This window comes from Corvus hawaiiensis, chromosome 37, assembly GCF_020740725.1.
Source record: "Corvus hawaiiensis isolate bCorHaw1 chromosome 37, bCorHaw1.pri.cur, whole genome shotgun sequence".
NCBI classification, from domain to species: domain Eukaryota; kingdom Metazoa; phylum Chordata; class Aves; order Passeriformes; family Corvidae; genus Corvus; species Corvus hawaiiensis.
Window position 1 is genome coordinate 289605 of NC_063249.1, and position 10721 is coordinate 300325.

Consider the following 10721-nt stretch of genomic DNA (forward strand, 5'->3'; position numbering starts at 1 on the left):
GGCGCTGCTGTGCGGCCATGGCGCACGGCCGCCTTCTGCAGTACGGGGGGACTTGGGGGGCTTGGGAGAGTACAGGGGGGTTTTGGAGGGCAGAGAGAAACACAGAGGTTGGGCAAGGAGTTTTGGGCTGTTCCTGGAGGATTTTGGGGTGTCTGGCAGGGGGAAGGGGGGTTGGGGCTGTCTGGGGGGGCTTTGGGGTGTCCATGTCAGGTCTGAGGTGTTCCCAGGGGTTTTTGGGTCTCCATGGGGAGCTTTAGGGTTTCAGTGGGGGTTTTGGGATCTACACAGGGAGTTTTGGGGTGTCCATAGGGGGTTTGGGGTCTGCACGAGGAGGTTTGAAGCTTGGATGGCGGGTCTTGGGGTTCAGACAAGGGAGTTTTAGGGTGTCCATGGGGAGTTTGGGAATTTGGGGTCTGCATGGGGAGTTTTGGGGCATCCATGGGAATTTGGGGTGTCCATGAGGGTTTTGAGGGTTTGCAGGGAGTTTTCTTGTGTCCGTGGGGGTTTTGGTGTTTCCAACTCCTCTCCCTTCCTGACAGGCCCTGTGTGCCCCCCAAACCAGCACTATGAGCTCTGTGGCTCCCCCTGCCCCCCCACCTGCCAAGGTGAAGCTGGACCCCAGGACTGCTCTGATGCCTCCACATGCTCCGAAGGTTGTTTCTGCGATCCCGGATTTTTCCGGAGTGGGGATCACTGCGTGCCCCTCCCCAATGTGGCTGTGTTTTGGAGGGCCGCTACTACCCTCAGGGGGTGCAGTTTTACCCCAAGCCCCCCTGCACCCAGCGCTGCGTCTGCTCTGAAAATGGGGGGCTGGAGTGTCACCCCGCTCCAGGCTGCTCCAGGGACGAGGAATGCACAGTGCGGGATGGGGTGCTGGGGTGCCACCCCCACACCTGCAGACAGTGCCAGGTTTTGGGGGCAGGGGCTTACAGCACCTTCGATGGGCACCTGGGGAGTTTTGGGGGATCCTGCACCCTCCCGCTGCTGGAGTTGGAGAGGGGTGAGCCTGAGGAGGAGCTGGAGCCCATCACGGTGGCCTTGGAGCAGGAGGATGTGGAGGTGCAGCGGGTGACGGTGATGGCGCACGGGGTGACTGTGGTGATGCACAGGGGACAGCAGTGGGAGGTGATGGTGAGTGGAGGGCCTGGTTTTGGGGGCAAAAAGGTATTTGGGGGGCAAAAAAGGGGATGGAAATGGGGTTTGGGAGGTGCAGCAGTGAAGAAAGGCCGGGTTTAGGGAGAAAGCTCTGACTTCGGGGTGCATGCCCTGTTTTGCGGGTGCAAGCCATGTTTTGGGGGCAATGCTTTTGGGGGTGCAGGCCTGGTTTGGCAGGTACAAACCCTGCTTTGGGGGGTAAAAAGGGGTTGGGTAAAAAAGAAGGGGGTGAAAATGGGGTTTTGAGAGACATGGCAGCAGGGGAGGGGTTGTTTGGGTGTGCAAGAGCTGCTTTTGGGGTACACACCCCACTTTTGGTGTGCACTCTGGGGTGTACAGACCCTTTCTGGCATGATAACCCTGGGTTTGGGGTGCAAACCATGATTTTGGGGTTGAAAACGCTCTTTTCGGAGTGTAATCACCCCTTTTTGGGATGTAAACCATGGCTTTGAGGTGCACAGAAGGAAGTGCAAGACCCTGTTTTTGGGAGTGCAAACCCTATTTTGGGGGGTTAACCCCACCTTTGGTGGTCCGACTTCCCTTTTGGGATCCTCACCCCTCTCTCCCCTCAGGTGGATGGCGAGCGCCACTTGCTGCCGCTGTGGCTGCGGGGGGGCGCGGTGGGGGTGGCGCAGGTGGGGTCCCACCGGCTGCTCCAGGTCCAGGGGGGCCCCAAAATCCTCTACGACGGCAAGGCGTATGTGGTGCTGACGCTGCCCCCCCCGTCCCGCCGCCCCCGGGGCCTCTGCGGCAACTTCAACGGGGACCCCAACGACGACGGCCCCGATGGGGGGGCTCTGGGCAGGCCCCCCCCGAACTGCACCCACCTGGTGCCCGCCCCCAGCTGCTCCCCGGCCCAGGCGCGGCGCTGCGCGGTGCTGGCGGACCCCGAAGGACCCTTTGCGGGGTGTCACGGGGTGGTTCCGCCCCGCACGTACCTGGTGACCTGCGAGCACCAGGTGTGCAGGGTGGGGGGCGACCCCTGCCCCGGCTTTCAGGGCTATGCAGCCGCGTGCCAGGCAGCCGGAGGTGCGCTCCGGGAGTGGCGGGAGGCCACGGGTTGCCGTGAGTACATGGAGGGGTTGGGAATTTTGGGGGGTCGGGAATTTGAGGTGACAGGAAGTTTGGAGTTGGGACTTTGGGGTGGTGAAGTTTTGGGAGGATGGGAATTTGGGGGTCGGGATTTTTGTGGGGGCAGGAATTCTGCAGGGAATGGAAATTTTGGTGGGGGTGGGAATGAGCAGGGGCTCATTCCTGCATGGAAAAAGGGGTACATGTCCGTATTGCTAAGCCCCCATCTGGGAAATGCCCCAGTGAGACCCCCAAAGGGGACCTCCCGCCCCCAAAAACGGGAAGCCTGTGTCCCCCAGTGGAACCCTGTGCAACCAGTGGGGCCTCCCTGATGCCCCCAAATGGGAGCCCCACAGGACCACCCATCCCAAAGATGGGATGGCACTGATCCCAGAAGACACCTACTGACCCCAGATGACCTCCCATTTAGCCCCACTGCCCCCCTTGGCCCCAGATGAGCCCCCATTGACCCCACTGACCCCCTTTGTTTCTTCCCTCCCTCTCCCAGCCCTCACCTGTCCCCCCAAGAGCCGCTACCAGCTGTGTGCCCGCACCTGTGAGCACACCTGCGCAGGTGTGTCGGCCCCGCCCCCCTGCAGCGAGCGCTGCTTTGAGGGGTGTCAGTGCGCCGAGGGGCTGCTGTTCGACGGGGCCCGCTGCGTCCTCCCGGGGACCTGCGGCTGCCTCCACCAGGGGCGCTACTTCCAGGTGGGTGTGGCCCCAGTGCCTCCCACTACAGCCCAGTTCCAGCCCTAGCTCCTTCCGGGCTCCCCATGCTGATCCCAGGTCCCTTCGGTGTGCCTCCCACAGTTTCCCCAGTCCCTCCCAGGAGGCCGCAGTTCTCCACGAATCCTTTCCAGTCCCCCCCAGTTCCCTCCAGAGTGCCCCCCAGTGTCTCTAGTCTCTCCCAGTGCATCCCAGTTCCTTGCAGTGTGCCCTCTCCAGTGTTTCCAAGTATTCCCAGTTGCCCCAGTCCCCTCCAGTATGCCTCACAGTCCCTCCTCAGTCCTCAGTCCCTCCAAATGCACAGTTCCAAGTGCACTTCCAGTCTCCCTCAGTTGATCCCAGGTCCCTTCAATGTGCCTCCCACAGTGTCCCCAGTTCCTTTCAGTACACCCCAGCATCCCCCCGTGTCACCATTTCTCCCCAGTGTGTCCCACTTCCCCCAAACACATCTCCCAGTGTGTCCCTCTTTACCCCAGCGTCTCTCCAGTCCCCTCCAGTCTCCCCCAGTATTCCCTGTATTGTCCACAGTCCCTCCCAGGGAGTTCTAATCCTTCCACACTTTCCCCCATAGTGTTCCCAATCCTTTCCAGTTTGTCCCTGTTCCCCCCACCAGTGCCTCCCAATGCATCCCAGTCTCTTAGTGTGGGGACTTAGTGTCCTTCCCAGTGTCTCCCAGCATGTTCCAGTGTCCCCCTGTGTCTCCACCAGTGTTCTCAGTGTCCCCCAGCATGGGGGACATGGGGATCTGGGGGGGCATGGGGACACCGGGGACATGCTGGTGGTCCCCATGGGCACCCATTGGGGATATGGAGACACATTGGGGTTATGGAGGACATGGACCCCCCTTCCCCCTCCCATGACACTTCACAGCATCATCATCCCCATTTTTTGGCCATTTAGGCCACTTTTCCCCACTTTCCACATTTTATCCATGGAAAACAGATTGCCGAGACCGTCCTGACCCCCGACTGCTCCCAGTCCTGCACCTGCCGGGGGCCCGGGGGCCTCCAGTGCCGCCCCTTCACTTGTCCCTTTGGCCACACCTGCGGCCTCCGTGACGGCACCCGCGCCTGCATCGCACGCCCGGGGCGCTGCGCCCTGTCCCCTGCCACCCGCTTCGTCACCTTTGACGGCGTCACCGGGGCCACCCTGGCCACCGGCATCTACGTTGTGGCCAGCGTGTGCGACCCCCAGGACCCTGCATGGTTCCGGCTGCTGGGCGACGTCAGGGACATTGGGGACCAGCCAGCAGTGGTGGCACTTCACCTCTTCACCCCCCACAGCTTCATCACTGTGCGGAGGGACAGGAAGGTCTGGGTAAGTTGTCACCATGCTGGGTGGCACCCATAAATGTTGTCACCCTAAACATCCTCCAGACTTTCATTTTAATTAAAAAATCAATATTTTTTTCCCGTATTTCACACCAGGTAAGAGGGTTGTCTCATGCCACCAGCACCACAGGATGTTCTTACCTTAATTTTGCCCCAAATTGCTCCTTTCCCTCCCCAGTTTCCTACAAGTAAAGCACCTGTGTGGGTGATGGTCACTAAGAGACACCCATAAATTGATGCACCCCATCGTTTTGACTAAAATTGCTCTTTTCCCCCCCAGTTTTGTGCTGGGGAAGCACCTACATGGGTTGTCCCTCATCCTGCCCCCACCATGCCTGGACGCATCCCATCATTTTTCCACAAAATCCCTCTTTTCCACCCAGATTCCTCCAGCTACCCTTCACCTCTGTATCACCCCAAATTCCCTTTTCCCCTGTAATTTGGTGTTCTCCAGCTCAACGGGGTCCGCACCCCCCTCCCCGCGGAGCTCCCGGGACCACTGACCATCACAGAGACACGCACGACCCTCCGGATCAGCCGAATCCCGGGATTTCTGGTGGAACTGGGCGCCGCGGGGGTGACGGTGGAGGTGCCCAGGGAAGCGCGGGCGACGCTCTGTGGCCTCTGCGGCGACTACGACGGTGCCACCAGCAACGACCTGCGAGGGCCCGACGGGACGGTGACGAGCGACGCGCAGGCACTGGCCAAGGCCTGGCGGGCGCCCGACTTCACCCAGGTGGGTGACACCGGGGGACACCGGGGGAGGGGCTGGGGGGACTTGAGTGTCTTGGGGGTGGCACTAGGGGGAACAGTGTCTAAAAAGGGGGGAATGGCCCAAAAAAGAGGGAAAGAGTTCCCCAAGAAGGGTAAAGAAGCCCCAGAGGATGGAAAAGAGACCAAAAAGGGGGAAAAAGAGTTCCCCAAAAGGGAGAAAAGAGCCCCAAAAAGATGGGAAAGGAGATCAAAAAGAGGGGAAAGAGCCAAAACTGGGGAAAGGACCCCAAATACAGGAAAAGAGACCAAAAAAAAGGAGGAAGAGCACAGAGAGGGGGAAGCAACCCCAAAAGATGGGAAAAGGGACCCATAAATTAGGAAAGGAACCCAAAAATGGGGGAGAAGAGCACAAAGAAAGGGAAAAAAGACCCCCCAAAGAGCAAAAGAACTGAAACAAGTGGAAAGAGATCAAAAAAGGAGAAAGGAGGGGGAAAAAAAGGTGGAAAGAACCCTCCAAATGAGATTAAAAGCTCAAAGAGATGGGAAAAGACACCACAAATGGGTGAACGACCCAAAAAGGGGGGAAAGGAATGTTAAAATGGGAGCAAGAGCCTAAAAAATAGGGGGAAAGAGGCCAAAAAAAGAGAGATACCAGAAATAGGGGAAAGGACCCCCCACGAAGGGGGCAGGGGGTGGGAGAGAAGCACAAATAAAAGGGGGAAAAGAGCCCAAACCAGGGGAAAAGTGAATGAAAAAGGGGTGAAGAGCCCCCAAAGTGGGGAAAGAGACAAAAAACAGAGGAGGAAAGAGTCCAAAAATGGGGAAAACAAGTCCAAAAAAGGGAGAAAAGACCCTAAATTGGGGAAAATTGTCCCAAAGTCCCCCTCGATTTTGTCTTTCTTCCCACGCAGTGATGTGGAAAATTGACATTTCACCTGAGTGGCCGCACCCCATCGCTGACGTCATCCTCAAACCGCCTCAGATCCGGAAAACCCGGATTTTTATAACCCCCAAAACTGTGCTTTCCCCCCCAAAATAAAACCTGTGCGAAAACGCCGTTCGCGGGTGATCTGGGGATACAGTCCTGGGAGTTCTGGGAAAACAGGAGCGTGGGAATGTGCTGGGGGGCAGCTGGGGCCGGGGAGCGCTGTTCCCACCCTGTCTTGCCGCGGGCGGTTCCGTGTCCCCCCTTCCCCCGCCCCCCCGTCGGTCAATATTTCCCAACGCCTGAGTCCCACGGGGGGGGGAAGGGCGGGGGGGCACCCGGATGTTTGGTGCGGGGGAGGGGGCGGGGAGGGGGTTCCCGGACGTCCGAGTCCCCCAGGGGAGGTGGGTGCTACGGCACACCTGGAGGGGACCCCTCACCAGTATCCCCAGTTCCTCCCAGTACGTGCCAGTACCCATCCCCCAGCCCCCTCCAGTGTGCCCCCCGGTATCCCCAGTCTCTCCCAGTGCAACACCCCCCCCCCCCCCCCCGCACCCCAGTCTCTTCCAGCCTCCCTCAGCTGACCCCAGTATACCCCCATTGTCCCCAGTCCCTCCCAGTGCATTCCAGTCCTCCCCCACTCTTCCCCACGGTGTTCCCAAATCCCTCCCAGTTTGTCCCAGTCCCCCCCCCAGTGCCTCCTACTACATCCCAGTGTCAGTCAGTGTCCCCCCCAGTGCCCGTTTAAGCCTTGCAGTGTCCCCCAGTATGTCCCAGCTTCCCCCAGTCCCTCCCAGTCCCTCCCAGTGTCCCCCCAGTGTTCTCCCCAACATTTCCAGTGTCTTCCAGTATGTCCCACTAACCCCCAGTGCCTCCCAATGCATCCTAGGCACACTCAGTGCCCCCCCAGTGTCCCCCCTGCCTTCCCAGTGTCCCCCAGCACATCCCAGCCCCCCCCACAGTGTCCCACCCCAGTCCATCCCAGTCCATTCCAGTCCCCCCCAGCTGTGGTCTGGGCAGAGACGGAACTGCCTGGGGCCCTGGGAGGTGCCACCTGGGGGTGTCCCATGTCATCCCCCACCCCGCCAGCCTGTCCCCTCCCTGGGGATAAAGTGGCTGCAGTCACAGCACTGGGACAGACTGGGACCATGGGAGTGTGGTGAGTGGGGACACTGGTGGGCATGGGGGACGTGGGGACACTGGGGACATGGGGGCACATGTGGGACATGGGGGACACTGGGGAATATGGGGGACCAGTGAAGGCATGTGGCACATAGGGGAATGTGGGGGACATGGGGATAGGGAGGAGGGATATGGGGGGGACATAGGGAGGACAAGGGCACATGGGGGGCTCATTGGGGATGTGCGGGACATTGGGGGAGACAGGGAGGGGCATGGGGGGGATATGGGGACATTGGGGACATGGGGAAGATGGAGAGGTCATAGGGGACATGGGGACATGGTTGATGGGGGACCCCCTCACACTTCCCCAGGCCTGGACAGACGAAGGTCCCCCCCATCCTCCTCCTCCTCCTCCTCAGCCACGCAGAGGAATGGGGACCCCTGGGGACACTGGGGACCCCTGTGGGACCCCCGGGTGAGTTTGGGGTCCCAGGCTTATACTGGGGACATGCCAGGCCCATACGCGGAGGTTCTGGAGTGATACTGGGGGTCTCAGGCCCATACTGGGAGGTCCCAGCTCCATACTAGGACATCCCAGTCCCCTACCAGCAGGCCCCATGCCCACACTGGGAGGTTCTGGGGTGACACTGGGGGTCACTGACCCGTATGGGAAGTCCCAGGCCTATACTGGAAGGTCTTAACTCCATACTGGGAGGTCCCAGGTGCCACTGAGTGTGTCCCCCAGGTGGGGTCCTGCGTGCCCCTGGGTGTGTGTCCAAGGTCTGTGACAGGTGTGTGTCCCCAGGTGGGGTCCTGTACCCCTTCGGACCAGGAGTGGGGGATGAGGCCACGCACCACGAGGATGACGGGACGAGCCCTGAGATCTTCCTGCAGGAAAACTTCTCCTTCTTTGGGCGTGCCCACCGCTCACTCTATGTGGGTCCTGTGACTGGGAGGACAGGGGGGAGGTGGCATTTGGTGGGTGACACAGGTGGAGGGTGACACCAAGGGGAGGGTGGCAAGTTGGATGCGGCCACCAGAATTGGTGTCACCTCTTCCTCCTCCTCCTCCTTGACCATGTCAGTGAATGGGGACCCCATGGGGATCCCTGGGGACACCTGTGGGACCCTCAAGTGGTTTTGGGGTCCCAGACGCATACTGGTAGGTTCTGGGGTGACACTGAGGCTCCCAGGCTCATACTGGGAGGTTCTAGGGTGACAGACTGGAGGTTGAGGGTCATCACAGTTGGGGCCACCATGACAGGAGTCACCATGGTTGGGATTCCCATGACTGAAGACACTGTACCTGGGACCACTGTGGAGGGTCACTATGGTTGGTGCCCCCCAGGTGTGTCCCATGGGTGACCTTTGCCTGTAGGTGAACAACAATGGTGTGGTGTCCTTCGGGACAATGGTCCCAGAGTTCACCCCCCAGCCCTTCCCACTGCCAGGCCACCACCCCTTTGTGGCACCATACTGGGCCGATGTGGACACCCGTCTGGGAGGGGACGTCTTCTACCGGCAGAGCCGGGACCCCCAGCTGCTGGCACGCCTGGCCCAGGACCTGGCACCTGCTGTGCCACCTGGGGACCCGCCCCCACAGCCCACCTGGGCATTCGTGGCCACCTGGGACCGTGTGGCCTATTTCGGGGCTGCCTCGGACAAGGTAGGACATGGGACAAGGTGGGGGGGGCCTCAAATATCTTGACCTTCAACCGTGACGTCCCTAACTATGGTGGCACCAAAGGTTTGGAGACACAACTGGGGGTCACAGTGACATGGTGACAATGTTCTCCTGCAGGTGAACACCTTCCAGGCTGTGCTGGCCTCTGACGGTGTCACCTGCTTTGTCCTGCTCAACTACGGGGACCTGCAGTGGACAACTGGCATTGCTAACCAGGGGGACCCCCGCACTGGTCTGGGGGGCATCCCTGCACAGGTGGAGACACAGAGAGGGACAGGGGACACTGGGTGTGGGGACATCCCTGTGCAGATGAGGACAGTCCAAGGGATGGGGATAGGAGGGATTCTGGGCTTGAAGGGATAAAGATTTTTGGGGTGGAATTAAGGGAATCTGGGTGGAATTAAAGGGATTTGGGGTGAAATTAGGGGGATTTTAAGTAGGATTTAAGGGAATTTGGGGTAGAATTAAGGGGATTTGTGGTGAAATTGGGAATTTTAGGTGGAATGAAGTGGATTTGGGGTGAAATGAAGCTCATTTTGGGTAAAATTCAATGGGAATTTGGACAGAATTCATCCCCCACCTTCTCGTGTCCCCTGTTCCCCTCCCTTCATGTCCCCCCCTGTTCCCCTGTCTTCCCCCCTGCAGGCTGGGTTCAACAGTGGGGATGATGTCCACTACTACAATGTGCCGGGGTCACGCACGCCCGCAGTGCAGACCCTCAGCCACCGCAGCAACCTGGGGGTCCCAGGGCGCTGGGCTTTCCGTGTCGACCACTTCGAGGCCACTGAGGGACCTCCCGAGACCCCTGGCAGCCTGTCAAAGACCCCTGAGGCCCCCTGGAGTCCCTCAGCACCCCCTAAGACCCCCTCAGTATCCCCCAACTCCCCCAGGACCAGAGAGGAGCAGGTGTATGTCTGTGGGTCATGAGTGGATGACACTTGGGACATTTGGGGTGGGGGGAGGGTTGCCTAACAGCCCTCACCCCACCCCTGCAGAAGGATATGCCCCCACAGAGGCCACATTTTAATGGCAACAGCAATAAACACCCGCTGAGCAACACTCACGTGCAGGTGTGTTTACACAGATGCATGTGGGCAGCAACACAGGTGTCATGTGTGAAATGTGTACCCATTCCTGCCTGTTCCCATGAAGGTGACGAAATCAGCTGGGGAGGGAAATTGTCAGTGAGGGGTCACAACATCTGTGTTGTACATGGATGTGACAGACACACACCTGGGGCACACATAGGTGTGACATAGGTACACCTGGGTAACATCTGTTGCCAGATGCTCTACACCTGGACAGGAGCTCACACACTCCTACATGGTGTTACACTTGGACAACACCTGAGTTCCACACAGATGTGGATCCACCTGGATAACACCTGCTGCAATACAGCACTACACCTGGACAACTCCTGGGTTGCACAGAGGTGTAGCATCACCTGGACACCACCAGCCCAGCTGAGATGGTGTCCAGGTGATGAAACCAAGGGCAGAGTAAGGGAAAGGGTTTGGGTTACAGTTAGGGGTTAGTGGTTAGGGCTATGATTTGGTTAGGAGTAGGGACTTACAGTTAGGGTAGGTTAGAGTCAGGTTAGGGGTTATGGTTAGGATCAGAGGTTAGGGTTAGGGATGCTTTTATTAAATAGCTATATGCTTTTATGTAATATTGGAGCAGCGTAGTTTTTCATTATTAGTATCTGTAGTTATCCTTTTGGGGGCAGGATGTCATAGAGACTAATGTAGTGCTAGATTTTTTAGTGAGAAATATTTTTCAGTAAAGGGTGCAAGGATTGTGCAGAAGAACTGGTAAAGTCATCCAATATTAAGCCTTATTTTGCTTTACATCAGCACTGTCCTTTCTTACAGATCTTTGGTGAAGACAAAGGGGTCAGGGTTTACTTTCTAAATTAGTTACACTTTCAATGATCTGTTTATTAACTGACACCAAGATCACTTAGGAGCAACTTATGGTTGGTGTGGGGAGGAGCC

General features: G+C 58.5%; 2 protein-coding genes across 2 annotated transcripts; both read left to right on the forward strand.

Moving 5' to 3' along the window:
- Positions 1 to 208: 208 nt before the first annotated feature.
- Positions 209 to 6054, forward strand: LOC125319222 (IgGFc-binding protein-like). Its single transcript, XM_048290331.1, has 6 exons — positions 209 to 1131; positions 1728 to 2220; positions 2735 to 2934; positions 3895 to 4269; positions 4738 to 5019; positions 5909 to 6054. The coding sequence occupies exons 1-6, from the start codon at positions 643 to 645 to the stop codon at positions 5909 to 5911; spliced, it is 1842 nt and encodes a 613-aa protein (XP_048146288.1). The 5' UTR covers positions 209 to 642; the 3' UTR covers positions 5912 to 6054.
- Positions 6055 to 6873: 819 nt separating this feature from the next.
- On the forward strand, positions 6874 to 9786 carry LOC125319225 (sushi, nidogen and EGF-like domain-containing protein 1). The gene is made up of 6 exons (XM_048290339.1): positions 6874 to 7081; positions 7416 to 7519; positions 7850 to 7980; positions 8422 to 8709; positions 8845 to 8982; positions 9373 to 9786. The coding sequence occupies exons 1-6, from the start codon at positions 6990 to 6992 to the stop codon at positions 9652 to 9654; spliced, it is 1035 nt and encodes a 344-aa protein (XP_048146296.1). The 5' UTR covers positions 6874 to 6989; the 3' UTR covers positions 9655 to 9786.
- The last annotated feature ends 935 nt before the right edge of the window (positions 9787 to 10721 follow it).

What these genes read in the sequence shown, in the direction of transcription:
- LOC125319222 (XM_048290331.1), top strand. Translation starts at nt 643, where the DNA reads ATGCTCCGAAGGTTGTTTCTGCGATCCCGGATTTTTCCGGAGTGGGGA. An exon ending in GACAGCAGTGGGAGGTGATG is followed by an intron (nt 1,132 to 1,727) that starts GTGAGTGGAGGG and finishes CTCTCCCCTCAG; the next exon opens with GTGGATGGCGAGCGCCACTT. An exon ending in GGAGGGACAGGAAGGTCTGG is followed by an intron (nt 4,270 to 4,737) that starts GTAAGTTGTCAC and finishes GGTGTTCTCCAG; the next exon opens with CTCAACGGGGTCCGCACCCC.
- LOC125319225 (XM_048290339.1), top strand. Translation starts at nt 6,990, where the DNA reads ATGTCATCCCCCACCCCGCCAGCCTGTCCCCTCCCTGGGGATAAAGTG. An exon ending in ACTGGGACCATGGGAGTGTG is followed by an intron (nt 7,082 to 7,415) that starts GTGAGTGGGGAC and finishes ACACTTCCCCAG; the next exon opens with GCCTGGACAGACGAAGGTCC. An exon ending in GTGCCCACCGCTCACTCTAT is followed by an intron (nt 7,981 to 8,421) that starts GTGGGTCCTGTG and finishes CTTTGCCTGTAG; the next exon opens with GTGAACAACAATGGTGTGGT.